The sequence below is a fragment of the Falco biarmicus genome, chromosome 12 (assembly GCF_023638135.1).
Source record: "Falco biarmicus isolate bFalBia1 chromosome 12, bFalBia1.pri, whole genome shotgun sequence".
NCBI lineage: Eukaryota > Metazoa > Chordata > Aves > Falconiformes > Falconidae > Falco > Falco biarmicus.
Window position 1 is genome coordinate 27,216,563 of NC_079299.1, and position 15,675 is coordinate 27,232,237.

Sequence of the window (15,675 nt, forward strand, 5' to 3'; positions counted from 1 at the left end):
GCTCCGCTCCCGGGCAGGGAGGACCCCCACATCTCCTCAGCGAGCGGCGGGCGGGAAAAGCCGTCTCCTCCGCGCGCCGCCGCCTCAGCCGCGGGAACGCGCCCGCGCGCCGCTCCCGGGCCGCCTCAGCCAGGCCGCGGCGGGGCTGCCCTGCCCAGGTAGCCCGGCGGACACCTGCAGAGCGGGGCTTCCCGCGGGAGGCGGGGCGGCGGGCTGCGACCCGGCAGGGCGGCCCAGGGCCGGGGCTCGCCGCCTCCCTCCGGAGGAGCAGCCACCGCCCGCGGCCCGCTCCCGCTCGCGGCCGGCCGGCCGACCAACCCTCCTCTGCACCCTCTTCTCCGCCTCCGCCGCCGCCTCCTCCTCTCCTGCTAGTACCTGCCTTCCCCTGCTCCTGCCATTCCCCTCCTTTCCCCCCTCCTTCCCCCCTCATGCATATGGATGGGCGCATGCGCGGGCGGGCGGCCTCCCCGCCTGCCGCCGTGGGCTAGATGAAGCCGAGCGGCGGCGGGGCTCCCAGACGGGCGGCCGGCTCCCGGGCGGTGTGTGTGCTGCATGTGCGTGTGTGTGCGTGTGTGTGTGTGTGCGTGTGTGTCTCGGGGGGGCGGGGGGCTCGCCGCGCCTCCACCGCGCGGTGGCCGGCGACCTGAAAGAAATAAAAGGATCGGGATAATAATCGCAATAAAAAAAGAGAGAGAGAGCGAAAAGAAAAGGGAAAGAAAAGAGGGAGGCGAGAGAATAAGGAGAATAAAAGGAGGCTGGGCTGCTTTGCATTGAAGACCGGGGCGCTATTGAAAGCGCTTGAAAAGCGGCGTTGTTCGGCGCGGGTGCGCGCCGCGGCCGGCGCGGTATATTAGAGCGGGGCGGCGGCGGCGGGCAGCAGCGGCGGCGCCTCCTCCTCCCCTCCTGGCCCTCCCCACGCCGTCCCGGAGCGAGCGGCGGCCTGCAGGCGGGCGGGCGGGCAGCGCGGCGGCGGCGGCGGCATGCGTGCGCCCCGGCGGGCAGCCGCGGCGGCGTGCTCCCTCGTCCTCTTCCTGGCCCTGCTGGGGCTGCGGGCAAAGGTACGTACCTGGGCGCCGCGCGGCCCGGGGCGGCAGCTCCTCCGGGAGGGGCGGGCGGGCGAGGGGCGGCTGCGGCGAGCCCGAGGTGGGCTTGCGGCTCCGCCGCGCCAAGCGGGTTGCAAGGATTTTGCCGGTTTTCGGCGAAACGCGGTTCCCGCAGTGATTGCGGGAGATAGCTTTTAAAACACCCCAAACCTTCAGCAGTGCACAAGGCGCTTTTGCAGGGCTCCTCCAGGGAGAGCGGAGTTGCTGCCGCAAACTTCTCCGCGGAGATAGCAAACGCAGAAGTTCTCCTTGCAGCAAGACTTAATTCCCTGGGAATAAAAAATGCAATTTCTGCAAACTGCTTATTTTCGGAATTTCTTTTTTCTTTTTTTTTCTTTTTTTTTTGTTTGTTTTGTTTTTAAACCAGGTCTAATTGCACTACTCCTGGGGTGACTAATGAGCAAGGTCTGAATCTCAGCTGGGCAGCCTTGAGCAGGGAGGCAGTTTTCCCTGTCTCAGCTGCACCTCTGTGAAGGCAGAGGGACTGTGTTTCCAGGGTGCTTTAGTTCCATCGTTTTGTTGGGTTTGCCCTCGCCTGTGCACTCTTGGTTTCGTTTAGTTTTATTTCCTAACGATTTAGAAGCCTTCCTCACATAGTGTTTTATGGAGTTGGTACTTAAGGTTCTTTTTTAGTGTTAGTGGCATTATTTAGTTGGGAAGACTTACGAGTCTTTCTTATGGATGCCTGATAGGGAAAAGCTTGCAGTGGTTGCCTTTTTTATTTTTGGTTTGTTGCGTGTGGGTTGGTTTTTGTTGGTTTTTTGTTTTTTTTTTTAATGCGTGTGCTTCTTGAAAGCATACTTAAAATTACTTTCTCCTGTTTGCAGAGTTGTTGTAGATTGCATTTGTGGAAAAAAGTGAGGTAACTGTGTCTTGTTTCTTTTTTTTGTGGATTTTTTTTTTCTCCGATTCTTTCTTGGGATTAACAGGTGACTTTAGCGTCGGGACAGTTTGAGTTGGAGATCTTATCCATGCAAAATGTGAATGGTGAACTGCAAAATGGAAATTGCTGTGATGGCACCCGAAACCCAGGAGATAGAAAATGCACCAGAGACGAGTGTGATACCTATTTTAAAGTTTGCCTGAAGGAGTATCAGTCGCGAGTCACTGCTGGCGGTCCTTGCAGCTTCGGATCCAAATCCACTCCTGTCATTGGAGGAAATACCTTCAATTTAAAGTACAACCGGAATAATGAAAAGAACCGGATTGTTATCCCTTTCAGCTTCGCCTGGCCGGTGAGTTGCGTGGCCTGCTCTGGCTCTGTGTCTGTTGGATGGTGCTGTTTGAGATGTCCATAGTGAGCTGAGCTCTAACTTCTTGCGCAAGGGGAAAGGGACCAGGATTGGGGAGGGAGCAGGCATCCTGGCAAGAGTGTCAGGAATCCACTGCACAGAAAGAGTGAAATGTGGTGGTGTTTTTGTTTTTGTTCCCTGGGGCTCACAATGCACAGCCTGTTAAATTTGAAAGTCAGATGTGCAGTGAGGGGGATCTAAATGGGTCAGGGAAGCAAACCCAGTATCTCTGCACTTTACAGCATGAATAAGTCTCTTGAGACTTAGAAGGTCAGAAGTTCAGGGTTTTTCTTTCTCCCCCCCCCCCCCCCCCTTCTTTTTCCCTAACCAGTGAAGTCTTGGGTTTAAGCCAAAAGAGCAGTGGGTTAGGGGCTGTAGAGGGATCCCGTGTGAAAAGTGTGTGTCATAGCTGGCCTCCTTCCCTGGAGCTGTGTTTGGGAAGGCTTCCTGCTTCTCCCAAGGGGAAATCTCACTGCACAGCTTGGTGTTGATGGGAGCTGCCGTTGCTGCTCTTAGCGAACTAGTTGCCAGCTTCCCTGGGAAGCTCGCTGTGTTTTGAGGTACTTGCAGACTCCAGAAACTAAAGACTGAGAAAAGCCTGGCCTTAGCTTTTGGTCCATTTCTCCCACTCCTCCCCACAACACACCTTTTCCTGGCCGCTTGCCTTTGCGGTCTGTAGATTCTGGCTTCCCTCTAGTGTGAAAAACTGGATGGCTCACAGAGGTGGGGCTCTTTGCCAGGCACTTTTCCCAGCGTTGCCCACTACTCTAGCAAATACTGGTCAGCCTTGTGGAGCGGTGAGGTGGAGAACGGGTGACCCCTTCATTAGCTGAAGCATGCTTTGTTGTTGGTCATGTAAAGAACACTCGCGTAGACTTGAAGTGCTGCTTGTCTCTTCTGGGGCTCTTCTTCAAGAGGGTTGAAGCTTTGGTCTGGTCAGCTCTGCAGAGGAGTCCTCTGCTTGCTGCACAGAAACCGAGGACCATATTTCCAAAATGGCCATGGCCCAGTACAGACCCACAGATGCAGGCTCCAAGGCTGTAGTGTTTCTCGACATAAAGACTGCTGTGGTCTTGGATGGCAGGAGGTGCATTATTTTGTGCCCTGCAGTTCTGTGTGCAGGCAAGCAAAAACTGAGGACGACTGATCTGGGGGTCTCTTATGCACATGCAGTGTTCTGTCTTTTGAGATGTCTCTCTGGGATACTATGGTATGGAAGCTGAAGACTCCCGAATTTATGCTCTTAAATTTAGGGATCACCTAGGAAACAAAACTGTTTCCCCCTGCCCCCCTTCTCCAAAGGTGCTGAGCAGACAGTTTCCCACCAGCTGCCCTGGGATACGTTGATGCTCAGCAGTTTTGAAAATCCAGTCATCCTAACCTAGATGCCTAAGGTCATTTTTGTGAGGGGAGGAGGGCTCTTACATGTACGCAGGGGTGGGGTGAATCTTGTTTCCTATCCTCTGTCACTATCGCTGCTGGCGAGGTGGATGCATGTGTAGACTTCCCGCTCCCTCCAAAGCTTGGCCCTTCCTAGTCTGATAAGAACTGGTTGCTGGGAGGGCCTGGACTTTTGTGGGGGGAAAGCCCGCCCCAAAACCATTCCTTCTCCAGTTGTAGCATAGACACCCCCTTTGCAGTCCTATGGCCAAGTGCTGCAAGACAGCCGTGTGTTCTTGAAATGTCCTGTGCTGCCTCCTGCCTGCCTCCTCTGTCGGCTGTGACTTCTGGAGTTATTGAGGGCTGGAGAGGCACAAGGGTGAAATCAAGTCTGCGTTTTTAAGGAGATAGTATTACAAAGTACAATAGCAGAGTTAACAAAAGTATTCTGTGTTGGAACTACAAGTCCTTCCTTTCTTTCTTTCTCTCTTTTTTTTTTCTTTCTAACTTGAAATGAGATAAAACTGTTATCAAATATGCCATCAAAGGGATAAAGGGCTTTGTAAAAATCTGAGGTATTTGAAGCTCTGCCAGTGGCTGCAGTGCTTGTGTTGCAGATTTTGACTTTTTTTCAGAAAAGTCAGGTTCATCAAGGATTTTTTTTAACTAGACCTCTGTGCTGCTCCCAGTAATTTGAGCGTCTTGAATCTGAAGATGTGTATATAAAAATGATGGAAGGAACACGTTCAGTTTTCACAACACAACCCCTTTCTTTATAGGTCTGGGAAGGGAAATATGTGTAGAGGATGGATTTGGGGGGTGGGGACCCTGGGAGAAGTTTCTTAAGCTTGCCTGCATCTTAGTAAAAGAAATGGTTCTATTGTCCTGCTGAATCTAATTGAGCATTTGAATCCTAGAGCAGCAGCAACAAAACTCCAGTGCAGCCTTTGAAACATGTAAAACTCGACAACTTCAGACACTCAGGTTCTTAAGACTGGAATTTTTGGAATAAACTCTTGCATGTTCCCATGCAGAAATGTACTTTTTGAGATTGTGATGATAATCTGTTTGCAATTATCAAGCCTGCCTCCCAGCTTTAACTTCCGTAGGACACAGCTTTTATGCTAGCCATTGTGACTTTCAAATGGCATTTGAACAAAAGAATATCTAATGTGGCAAAGCTCTTACTGGTACTAAAATTGTGTACACAAATCACTTTAGGCATTTTGAAAGCTCTACAAATAAAGTAGTAAACGTAATTAGTCAACTCAAATCTGATGCTGAAATTTCAGAGCTTAAATTTCTTTAGATGGGTGAGTACTGTTGACTTTAGTAAAAGCTTGAGACTAAGCATTGCATTTACTAATGTGGCTAATGATGAGAGTTGTCTTTGAATACATACAACTGTAAATTACAGTAAAGGTAATAGGAGCTAGACTGAAATGTTAATCATGTTGCACTTATATTCATGCTCATCTCTGAATATGTGCTGTTTGTGCTCTACTGTCTGAGGCAGGCTCTTCTTAGATGCTTCAGCTTGAGTCAGTAACATAAAGAAGTCTTGTTGCCTTGACTACTTTAAAAAAAAGTCTCTTCTCATGTCAAGCTATCCCCTTATGCTGTTTGTGAAAAATAGTTATATTGCATTAGAGGCCTTTAATTCATCATGCAGGAGAAGAAAAGAGAATGGTGTGCTTTAAATGCATTGTTAGATTTGTCTTGTAGTTATAATGTAGATTTGAAGTGTTGGAGTCTTATTAATTACTTATGCGGCTTGCTTTTGTCAGTTTTGATATGTACCCCTGTGAGTAATGGGTGTGGAGATGGTGGGCCATAAATTAATTTAAGTGATGGGAGGCTTGAGTAAGTTGCTAGGAAACAGGGCAGCAGACCAGCATAAAGGAGCTAGGGTGTATGAGGAAGCTGCCCCTGTAGAGGCTAGTAATTCTTGAGAAAATTGAAACAATAGTGATGATTATTTAAAAAATAAATATACATATTTTATATATATGCTTGCTTCTTGCATTCGAGACTTCAGTGACTTTCTTCAAGGGAAACTTGGCTTATGAAGCCGTATAGAAAAGTATGAAACAAAAGAATTTCCATGTTCCACTTGTCAAAGTCTGTCTCAACAAGTTTTGTATCATGGTATACACATGTTCTTCTCTGACATAAATCAAGTCTCTTGCCTTTCTTAAAGAATCCAAAGTGTGATGTGTGCTATACCTTAAGGGAGCTGCGCATGAATTAACTAAACAAAGCTTAGCACTAAACCTTGCTTTTATGTAAAGAAAGATATTGGGGGGGTTTGGCGAGACTGTGAGTAAGAACGAGGTCAAACTTGGCAACACCTTTGGTATGCATAGCTCCAATTTCAAATGGCTTGTTTATCCTGAAATTATGATCCTTGTAATTATTTAATATTGGGGCCAATTGCACCAACACACCAGGAAACTATTGAGGTGGAAAAAAACCCCCCACCAAACCTCCAGCATCTAAATGACTTTAGCATAAAATACAATTAAAAAGAGTTTTGAATGTGTTATTTAAATGTTATTCTAAAAAATAAAATGGTCAGCCTTTGCCCTTCCTAGTGACAAGTCTTACAGCTACTGGTACCTGAAGATATTCCCGAAGTTTCTGGCTAGAAAGAGACAATGAAAGAGCTTCAGTGTTTTTTTTAACCTGTGTGAACTTTCTCCCCCAGTCTTGATACAAGAGGCTTCCAAAATACTTATCTGCATCTGATACTAAAGTAACAGCCTTTTGGATCACAGAGAAAAATATCACTTCATTCAACTGCTTTTTTTTTTTTTTTAAAAAAAAACAAAACCAAACCAAAGCAGAACACCAACAAATAGTAGGTAACAGTCATAAGACTAAAGCATGTTTTTTGATTTGGTTTTTCCCTGCCTCCAGTTGACTTTTTGAAAACTTATAGAAGCAAATGCTAGATAGTCTTCAAGCTTTTCTTAGAATGCCTGATAAGTAATCTTGGAGCATGGGCAGATGAGAAGAAATTTTTGTAATAACAAAATGCATATTAATCAAATCCATGCTATGTCATTTATTGTTGACTAATAATTTAAGAATAAGTCTTCAGCATTCAAAGTGCAATGTTTTGCCTAGGATTACTAGGTTTGGATAAAGAGACCTGAGAGTATTAAGTAACATCTGAAGCGTAGTTAGTGTCCACGAGGTTGATTTTTTCCCAGGACTGCAGAGAAGCAATGCATCCATTCAGAGTCTTACATGTTTTTAAGGGTTATTTATGTTCCAGTCAGTTCAGAACTTCATCTTCCTGGTAAATCCATTTGACTGTATTATCATAATATGCCTAAAAATAAATCCTCTTCTTGCCTGCTCCCAGAATTTTTGTTCTTGTTATAATAAAGCCTGCTCCAGTTTAATTTCAGTGGCAGCTGGATTGGGCCTGGCATTGAAGCTTATTCCTAAACTTTCTCAGACTACATACATCCAGCACTGTCAGATTGTTTGTGCAGCTGGAAGTCTGCATGTCTGAAAATGAATTGCATAAAATTGATGCTTTATGCTTAAAATTCTAGTTAACTGAAGGAAACTAAATGCTTCATTGTGGACTGAAGGCTAGAATAGCAGTAAACTAGTTCTGAAGCTAGTAAAGTTGGGCCTTAGCAAATTGAGATGATGTGCCGTACAAGAGGCTTGCAGCCTCAGACATGGCACTTACTCCAACTTCAGTTCTGAAGTCTGGTGCCCTGCAGTACACACACAAACCTTAAGCTACAGTTCTTAAACATATTTCTATGTAGATGATATTAATGACAGGATTGGATTTGAAAATTCAGACTGAACTTGAGTTTGCATTTCTGCTGACGAATAGAAGTTTTATATGTTAATTGACACAGTTCTAATAATTCTAGCTGGTAACCCATATGTCTTGACATGGGGAAAGATGTCAAAACTAGAAGCTGATGCACTCATTTCTTGTTAGTCTGTGGAGCTTATGGTTCTGTGGTCACTATTCTGCAGCTTAAATTACACTCATTATTCTTGTAGTATTCAGAAGAAACTGTAAAATGTGGATAGAAGTGGTTAAAGTGGTTTGTAAATAGTCAAACATCCAGAGTCCTTTACCAGTTCAACCCAGTTCTTATGCACTTAGGTAAATAAGTAGAAAGACTTCTTGTTCAGGCTTGCTCTATGTGAACCTGACTGTTTTGCTTGGCTGGCTACTAGGTATTCTCTCTATTAACCTTGCCACCCTTTTGTAACTGGTGGATTTAATTATCAGTGGGATGCTTTAAACAGGTAGGGGGACTGATAAGAGCAGGTAATCTGCTTGTTGGGGAAGGTTGAAAGCAAGCATTGACATTTTGGCCTACCTGTTAGTCTTTGACAAGTGGGGCTCCGTGAGAAAATACCTCTGTAACTAGATAAGGTGCTGATTAGAAATGCTGTTGTTGTAGGAAGCACCCTGGTAGCCAAGATCATTTAAAACCATTAGTTTGAAAAGAAAGGGAAAAAAGGAAGAGGGTGGGAAGACACTGCAATTTTTATTTATTTATTTATTTATTTTTAAGGTATGGAAGGAGGGAGGACCCCAAGTCTCCCCCTGTTATCCCAGTACATTGTTTGGTTAATGCATGCTAGTTTTATGATTGGAATACATTGCAGTCCGGCCACCCAGACAGAGGCATTGACTGCTAATATTAACCAAGAACAATAGCGTGGCCATACTGACTGCAGTGAGGATTACAGAACATAATGGGGCCTATCCAAAAATAATGCTAATACAGGACAAGCAACAGGAAGCAGCAGTAGACTCAGCATTGCTCGGCTCCCAGACAAACCATGGACTTACTTCACACAATGGCAACTTCAGCACATTATGTATTCACAGGATACTCATTATTCCAGCAGGCTTGCCAGATCAGAGATCAGCCTGGTTTACTGGATGCTTAAGCGTATGCATAGTTTGGATAGCGGTACTTTTGTGTCCTTCATCATTTGGCAGGAGGGTGGCAGTTGTATGGCAGAGGTCTTGATTTCGGTTACTCGCTTGGCTTGTGCCAAGGCAGAGTGGGGGGGAAAGTCTCCCCTGGAAGCTGCTAATACAGTTAAATTTGTTTTCACGTATTTTCCTTTATGTGGCAACAAAGTGTTTACTGGCACTAACAGCAATGAAGGGACTACTTAAAATGAAGACTGAAGTAACAACGTGCTCTGTTTTCATGTGGGCATATTCTGATGAGGCTCTTGGCTGGGCTGCCGGCTTGAGGTTCAGCCTAGCTCTTGGCCATGGACTCTGAGGCATGAGATTGTTAAAGCTTAGACTTTGTTTATATATATGCAGGGTTGAGAGAGTAACAGCTTTATAGGGTGTTGCCTTATCCTTATTTCGGCTGGCCCAAAAAAGAGCTTCCTGATGATGTCCCTTTTGACAAAGGGTTAAGAGGGTTAGGTTGTTTCCCTCCTTTTCCTAAGTATGTCTGTATTTCCTCTCGATGAGGAACCAATTTGCTTCAGTTCCTTTGAAGGAATATTCTGTTCCCAAAGGTGACTGGCTGACCATGATGTGATGTTGGACACATCTACATAGAGTCATCATGACTTGTCACATGGCAGCAAGGGTACCCATGTGAGAGTCCTACTGATGTTTAGAGGAGGTGGTTTTGTGAGTAGCCTTAACTCTGCTCAGAGATGCCCTCCTCCTTGGCCCTTGAGTACTTTGAAATATGCCTCAGTTTCCCTCTTCCCTGTCTCACCCCTTTCCAGCTGAAGGGAGGAGGGTTTGCCAGAGCTCTTGGCAATGTGTTGTGGCCTGCAGTGACAGCATGCTGGTCTCCTAGCCTTCTTTCCTAGGATGCAGGCAGGGTGTGAGCACTGTCCTCAAACTGGTCTTCACAGCTGTGTGGCTGGCAGAGCGTGAGGACAATGTTGTTGGGCTTAACCTGCTCTCCTTGTTTGGCAGAGAAGGAGCAGGCGCAGCATTCAGAATGCAAACTTCCCACTGCATTTGTCTAGTCATGGTTTCACATGCTCAGCAAAGCTCTTGCATGGTTTAACCACAAGGATAGGAGGGAAAGAAGTTTGACTAGTTGCAACCCCTTTCAAAAAGGAGGCAGTCCTTTCATTAATGAGCCTGATATTTTAATCTTGCTGTGTCCCACAGACTTGCAGAATGCCTCTAGAAGCCAAAGTACAAAAACACCTCTCTTGGGTGGATGTCTGGATGAAGGGAGGGAAGAAAGTAGTGAAGCTGAGAGCTTTAAACACCTTCTGCTTACCTGGAGCTGCTAGCATTTCATTTAAATAACCAGAAAAGAGGTTGCATTGCCCTTTCAGACCCTTAAAAGGGACAGTTTCCCACGGATGTCAGGGTCTTCAGTCTTTGTATTATCAATGGTTCGAGATTAAATCCTGGTGTCTTGTCATTGAGAAGAATAACTTCTGCACATTGGTGCTTTCTTTGATTTTTGAAGTGTAAACTTAACCATTTTCATCCTCTCATAGCTGAACTCGTAGGAATTTTGCTGTAGTATGGCCATGCTGCATTTCAGTCCTCTGGGCTGACCAGACTGTAGATCTTCTGCAAAGTGTGCTGGCTTGCCACTCCTTTCAAGCTGCCTTTCCTCTCAAGCCAGAACCCCTGCCTTCTGGTCAAGCTCAGGTTTACAGTGGCTAATTGGGTGTGACTCTGGAAAGTTCACTGCTGCGCTGCCTTGTTGCCTAGGACATTGCTTTGAAGGAATAAGGTGCATGATGTGGAATACTTGTCTCTGGATATATATTTATTCAAAGATGGGCAGAGGTCATCTATGGGCATGGGAAAACTTAAACCTTCACGTTGTAAGTAGTCATTCCTGAGATCTGAACTGTTGATCTATAAAGTGGGGATGACATGCACTTCTAAAAAATCTCCACAGTGCGGTCTTTGCACAGGGCCACTTCTCTGAGGCAGGGGCAATTGGCTTAGAGCAATGTGATAGTTAGATTGTTGAGGGGGGCTTGCTACTGTTGTTGTGGGGCTGTGGGTGTTTGCATGTCTCTTGTTTAGGAGTGTCCCATCTTGAGCACAAAGTCTTGTCCTTCCCCCCTACCCCCTCAGCTGACGGGGATAGAGCCATTCTTTGTATCATCCCTTCTCAGGACTGGGATTCCTCACGTAAATTATTCGGGAGGTGAGAGGAGGCATATAGAAACAAGGGAATTGCCAGGGTAGGTCTGTTCCCCCTGCACTTTTTTCCGTGCAGTTCAGCAGAACTGTCTCTTCTCTTTAACCAAAGTCCTGCGTGGTGTTGGAAAGTGGTCACACAAGTATCTAGCAACAGGAGAACTTAAAGCTAGGATTCAGCCTTTCCTTTCCTTAAGGGCTAGGCGTGTTGGTAAACAGTCCTGAGAACCAACCGGGAACTGTTGCTATGAGTTTAGACAAAATATCTTCCAAAACAATTATGCAAGGCCAAAAGGAAAACATCCTTAACTTTATTGGAAGTAGTGCTGGTTGCCATAATTCATTCTCTGTATCATAATATTTTTTTCAAGCTTGCAGTAACATGTTGTGCTTGTGCTTCTCAATGTTGGTAATTAAACCAGTGAGGAAGCACCCAAGATAGTGCAATCTGTATCTGTAATGTGGCTCAGGAGTTCTATTCTGGTTTTGTTTGTACCTCTAACTTGTGTAAGGACTACTTAAATCTGCTTTAAACAGCGTTAAAGTAAAACAAAACATGATTATTTATTTTCAGAGTTTCTTTCAGGTAGACAGACTTGGTCTAGAATAGTAACAGATAACATGAAACTTTCATGAAATATTAACCAAAAATGGTTTGGGCCAGCAGAGCCTCTGCATAATAGCTTGGGCACATGCCTTGGCTTGCCCAGCTTTGCTTACTTTTGGAAGCATTTTCCCACAGTTATCAGTGAATGAAATAGAATCCTAGTCTGCTTTGAATATGAAACATATTTAGGCTATGTTGCAAGCCGGTGTCCATCACAAACTAGGTTTTCATTCAGAGGCTGCATGCTGTGTCCAGTCGTGAGAAAGCAGTCTGTTTCAACTTCCCCCTCCCCTCCCCTCCCCCGCCCCGAGGAATTTGAGGTCTGCCTTACACTTGTACCTCGTAGCAGCTTGCACTCGGAACTGTATTTTGATTTCTGTTACAGAAAAGGTGTTAAGCATTGCAGACCACAAATGAGCAGACTCTGGCAAGGCACAGATACAATTAAGGAGAAATAAACTTCATGAAACACAGCTTCTATGGCAAAGCATTGAAACACTTTATGGAGAGTTTTTATTTGTTCTGTGGTTGTTCTGCTTACCAGAAAGATGTTACATTTACTATCTCATTTATAGTTAATACTATACTTCTTAAGTAATATTTTTTTTCCCCTTATTTTCTCTCAGCTTTTTTAGGGGGAGTGGGGTGGGTGGGGAAGGAGGTGTGTATGTTTGTTTGAATCGTTTTGTAAATTTAGATATGGCTGGCTAAACGGCAATCTTGAAAGATACAGCCTGGATAATAATATTTTAGAGCAGAGCTGGGGGAGGAGATGTTTTAATGGCTCTTGTTTTCAAGTGAGGATTGAAGATAAAGGTGGCTTAGATGTAATAGCTGGCTTCTTTCCAACTCATGGAGTCACTTCAGTTAGTTTATGCTTATGATTGTTATTACTGGAGTGCTAGAGAGCTCATTGGCAGATTAGTGCGTCTGTAAATGTGACACGGGGTGGATAGTGCATCTTCCCTTTCCCAGCTCTTCCAAATAGTCTGATCTTAGCCTTTGTTTTACAATGCTTCTCTCTCACCCCGCCCCCTTCGCATCGCCCTCAGTCCTTCCCTCGGTTACCTGATACTTGTGGGAGCTGCGATGGCCCTCATGCAGACAAAGCTTTCAAAGGGGGTGCTGAAAAGCAAAGTCCCTGGAGATTGCGCTGTCAAGGCAGAGCACAGTAATCTTAGCAACACTTCTTGCTTTCAGGATGGTTGGGGGAAGGGACATCAAGACTACTTTTCTGTAACTAAAATTCTTTTGAAGAAGTTTTTGAGGGTGCGGGTTTGTTTTTGGTTTCTTGGGGCGGGGGGGGGGTGGGTGGGTGATGCTGCTGTGCTAGCCCAGTGGTTTTGGTCTTCCATGTGCAATTCTTCCACACGTGCTTTATTGTGGCTACAGCACGGTGTCAAAGGCTGTACTTCCTGGTTAAGTACATAAGATGCATTAATGATGACAAAGATGAGCTATCCAAGGTGAAAGGTCTTCTAAGTCAGACTGGATAAGGTAGCTTACAGGGTTTCAAGAAGATCATGTTTGACTCAAGTATAATCCGTTACCTATTTATGTTTTCAAGTATTCCATTTTAGGGCAGAGACTGAGATTTTTCTTTTTAATTGTTATTGTGGCAATTTTTTGTTTTTTCCTTAGTCATGTGTGTCTCTGAAACTAACTCTTACTTCTCTTTTGCAGAGATCCTACACTTTGCTTGTGGAGGCATGGGATTACAATGATAACTCTACTAGTAAGTATTCATTCCACTGGCTTACGTAGTTTGGACACCTTGATTTCTTGTCCATCGAAAGGCCTTTGGTAGTCTAACCAGCTCACTGTGAAGTACAGCATGAGGAAAGGGAAGACCTCTTCCCCAGACAATTCAGAGCAACTACTCCAGGCTCTGCAGCAGCCTGTCTCCCTCACATTGCCTGTGGAGGGTGAGTAGCTCGCTCACCTAAGCACCAACGGTTTGCTGCCTAAAAATAGATGCTGTTAATTTCCTCTTTCTCCTTAGGGAGAATAAAAGCCAAGGGGTTTCTTCAGGGTTTTTTTGTTCAGACTGGTTTTTTTCTTTTTTATAATTGGGAGTGATATTCGGAAGCCTAAGTCTTGTTGATTTGGGACCTTTCTATAAACTATGCACTTCTCAAAACTAAACACGCTGCTTTAAAAAAAATAATCTCTGTAAGACTTGGTATAGATATCAATCTAATGACTGTAGATGAGAAACAGGAGTGACTACCAGCTCTTCCTTGAGAGCTGGCTGTCTAGAGATTTATATTCAGGGGCTGAAAAATATTTACCAGACACCACCCGGCAGAGCTGGTTGGAAATCAAGGGTGGGAATCCTTCACCTGGAATGGCTTTGATTAGTTTCAGAAACTCTCTGCTAAGCTTTTCTTGTTGGCAGCTAGAGGAAGCTGCACGGAGTCACTTGGCATATGAGCTGTTCTGGTTATTGTCTAGCGTTACTGAAGTAGGTGGGCAAAATTAGCTCTATTTTCAATCTAAGGCTTTAATAGTGTGTGGTAAAAGCCACAGGAGAAAGTATGAATCTGAACTCATAAACCTTTTGTTGACACAACAAGCCTTTTCCTTCAACAAGGAAGAAGCAGCACTGTGGCCCATCTTGCAGGAATCTTATAACAGCTTCTTGTAGTCTGCTTTAGAATGCCAGGTGACAGCCGCATGGTAATGAAATGGACTTCATGCTTCATGAAGGAAAGTCCTTATTAGAAATGTGCACAGGTCTATGGTTTTATTTTTTTAATTGGTTAAGAGAACACTGCTTGGGAGTGACCTTTGAGTCTGGGAAACATTCTGCACAGATATGCTCTTTAATATTTATTTATTTTTTAATATTCATGGGATGTCCTGTTAGTTCTTAGTTCCGGAAAAGAAGTTGTCTATTGCAGATGCTTCATGTGACCTGTCGGTGATGGCCATGGTTTGCTTTACTACTGGCCACATTCAGCACTGTTGCAGTACCTGTGATCTCAGGCCCTACCCCAGCACAGTCATGGAGCGGTGGCTGGGAGACTTCTTGGCTCTTGACTATGGAGTGTTTTATGGAGAAGCAGAAAACAGTTTGCTGCAGCAGCAGAGATGTATTAAAAATGGAAGATGTCTGAATTCAAAATGAAGGTCTTGTTTACAGTGGGATCTGAGAGGTTTTTTTCCAGACTGGGTCTCTGCCATTTTTACTATTATTAGAGCTCATCTTTTTTCATGAAACAACTGCATTTCCAAAGCAACACAATGAACCCTTTCTTTGCTTTCATGATCTGGAAGTACAATTGTCTTCAGACAAAATTGTCTTCAGACAAAATTGCCTCATTTCTCAGCAGTGCATTTGACCAAGTGAGGACATGTTCTAACATGTGTTCCTGATTTGCATTCCTGCTCTAGCTTTGCTGTCACATAACCATCTGTAGGTCACTTCAGTCACTGTACTGCACAAAGCTTTTCCTTTGTACTGCATCGCTTTACTTAGTCAGCTTTTCCATAGCTGAAGAGTAAGTCTTGAAGAACTAGTTAAGGAAATCCTTAGAACTAAACAATTATCATCACATAAAATTATGAGTATTCTTTTAATGTCCACGATTTTATTTTACCCTAATTACCACTGAATTATAAGGACTCTGAGAGCTCAAAAAAAAAAGTGGTTTTAGTAGGCTTTGTGTAACTTCTCAATAGCTCTAGCATCATCTGATCAGTGCAGTTGTTAGGAGATCCTAGAGTAGATGCTTCTTTCCCCCCCCCCACATTCCACTCCTCCTACGTTCCCTTTACCACATACTCTCTCTTGTCTCACTTCCAAGAGTGGCTTGCAGTTAAAATCTGGCCCTGTTGAAGCTGATGAGAATTGTGCTTTGTTGGAGCCAAGATTCAACTTAAATGGTTTTCTTACTCTGCTTCTTGTCTAGATGCCATCTTGCTACTGTCGCTTCATACATAAAGCTAATGGGGCTGACATTGCATCTCAAACTATGTCAAAGAGCTATTGTAAATTACTGGTATCAGTTGCATGTGAATTCCAGTCAGGCAAAAAAGACTTCAGCGCAGTGTAAATCAAGCCATAGCTGGAAGTTGTCTGAAACAAAGACTCAAAAATAACTGTGGTGTCCTAGGCCACCCAAACTGCTTTGA

At 44.7% G+C, this 15,675-nt stretch overlaps 1 protein-coding gene across 1 annotated transcript in view; it reads left to right on the forward strand.

The window, feature by feature from the left end:
- The first annotated feature begins 359 nt into the window (after positions 1-359).
- JAG1 (jagged canonical Notch ligand 1) overlaps positions 360-15,675 on the forward strand; it is a 36,464-nt gene continuing 21,148 nt past the window's right edge. Inside the window, exons 1-3 of the mRNA XM_056357785.1 lie at positions 360-1,058; positions 2,033-2,338; positions 13,222-13,273. Of these exons, the coding sequence (XP_056213760.1) occupies positions 981-1,058; positions 2,033-2,338; positions 13,222-13,273 (436 nt within the window). The 5' untranslated portion in view covers positions 360-980. The remainder of the gene's footprint in view (positions 1,059-2,032; positions 2,339-13,221; positions 13,274-15,675) is intronic.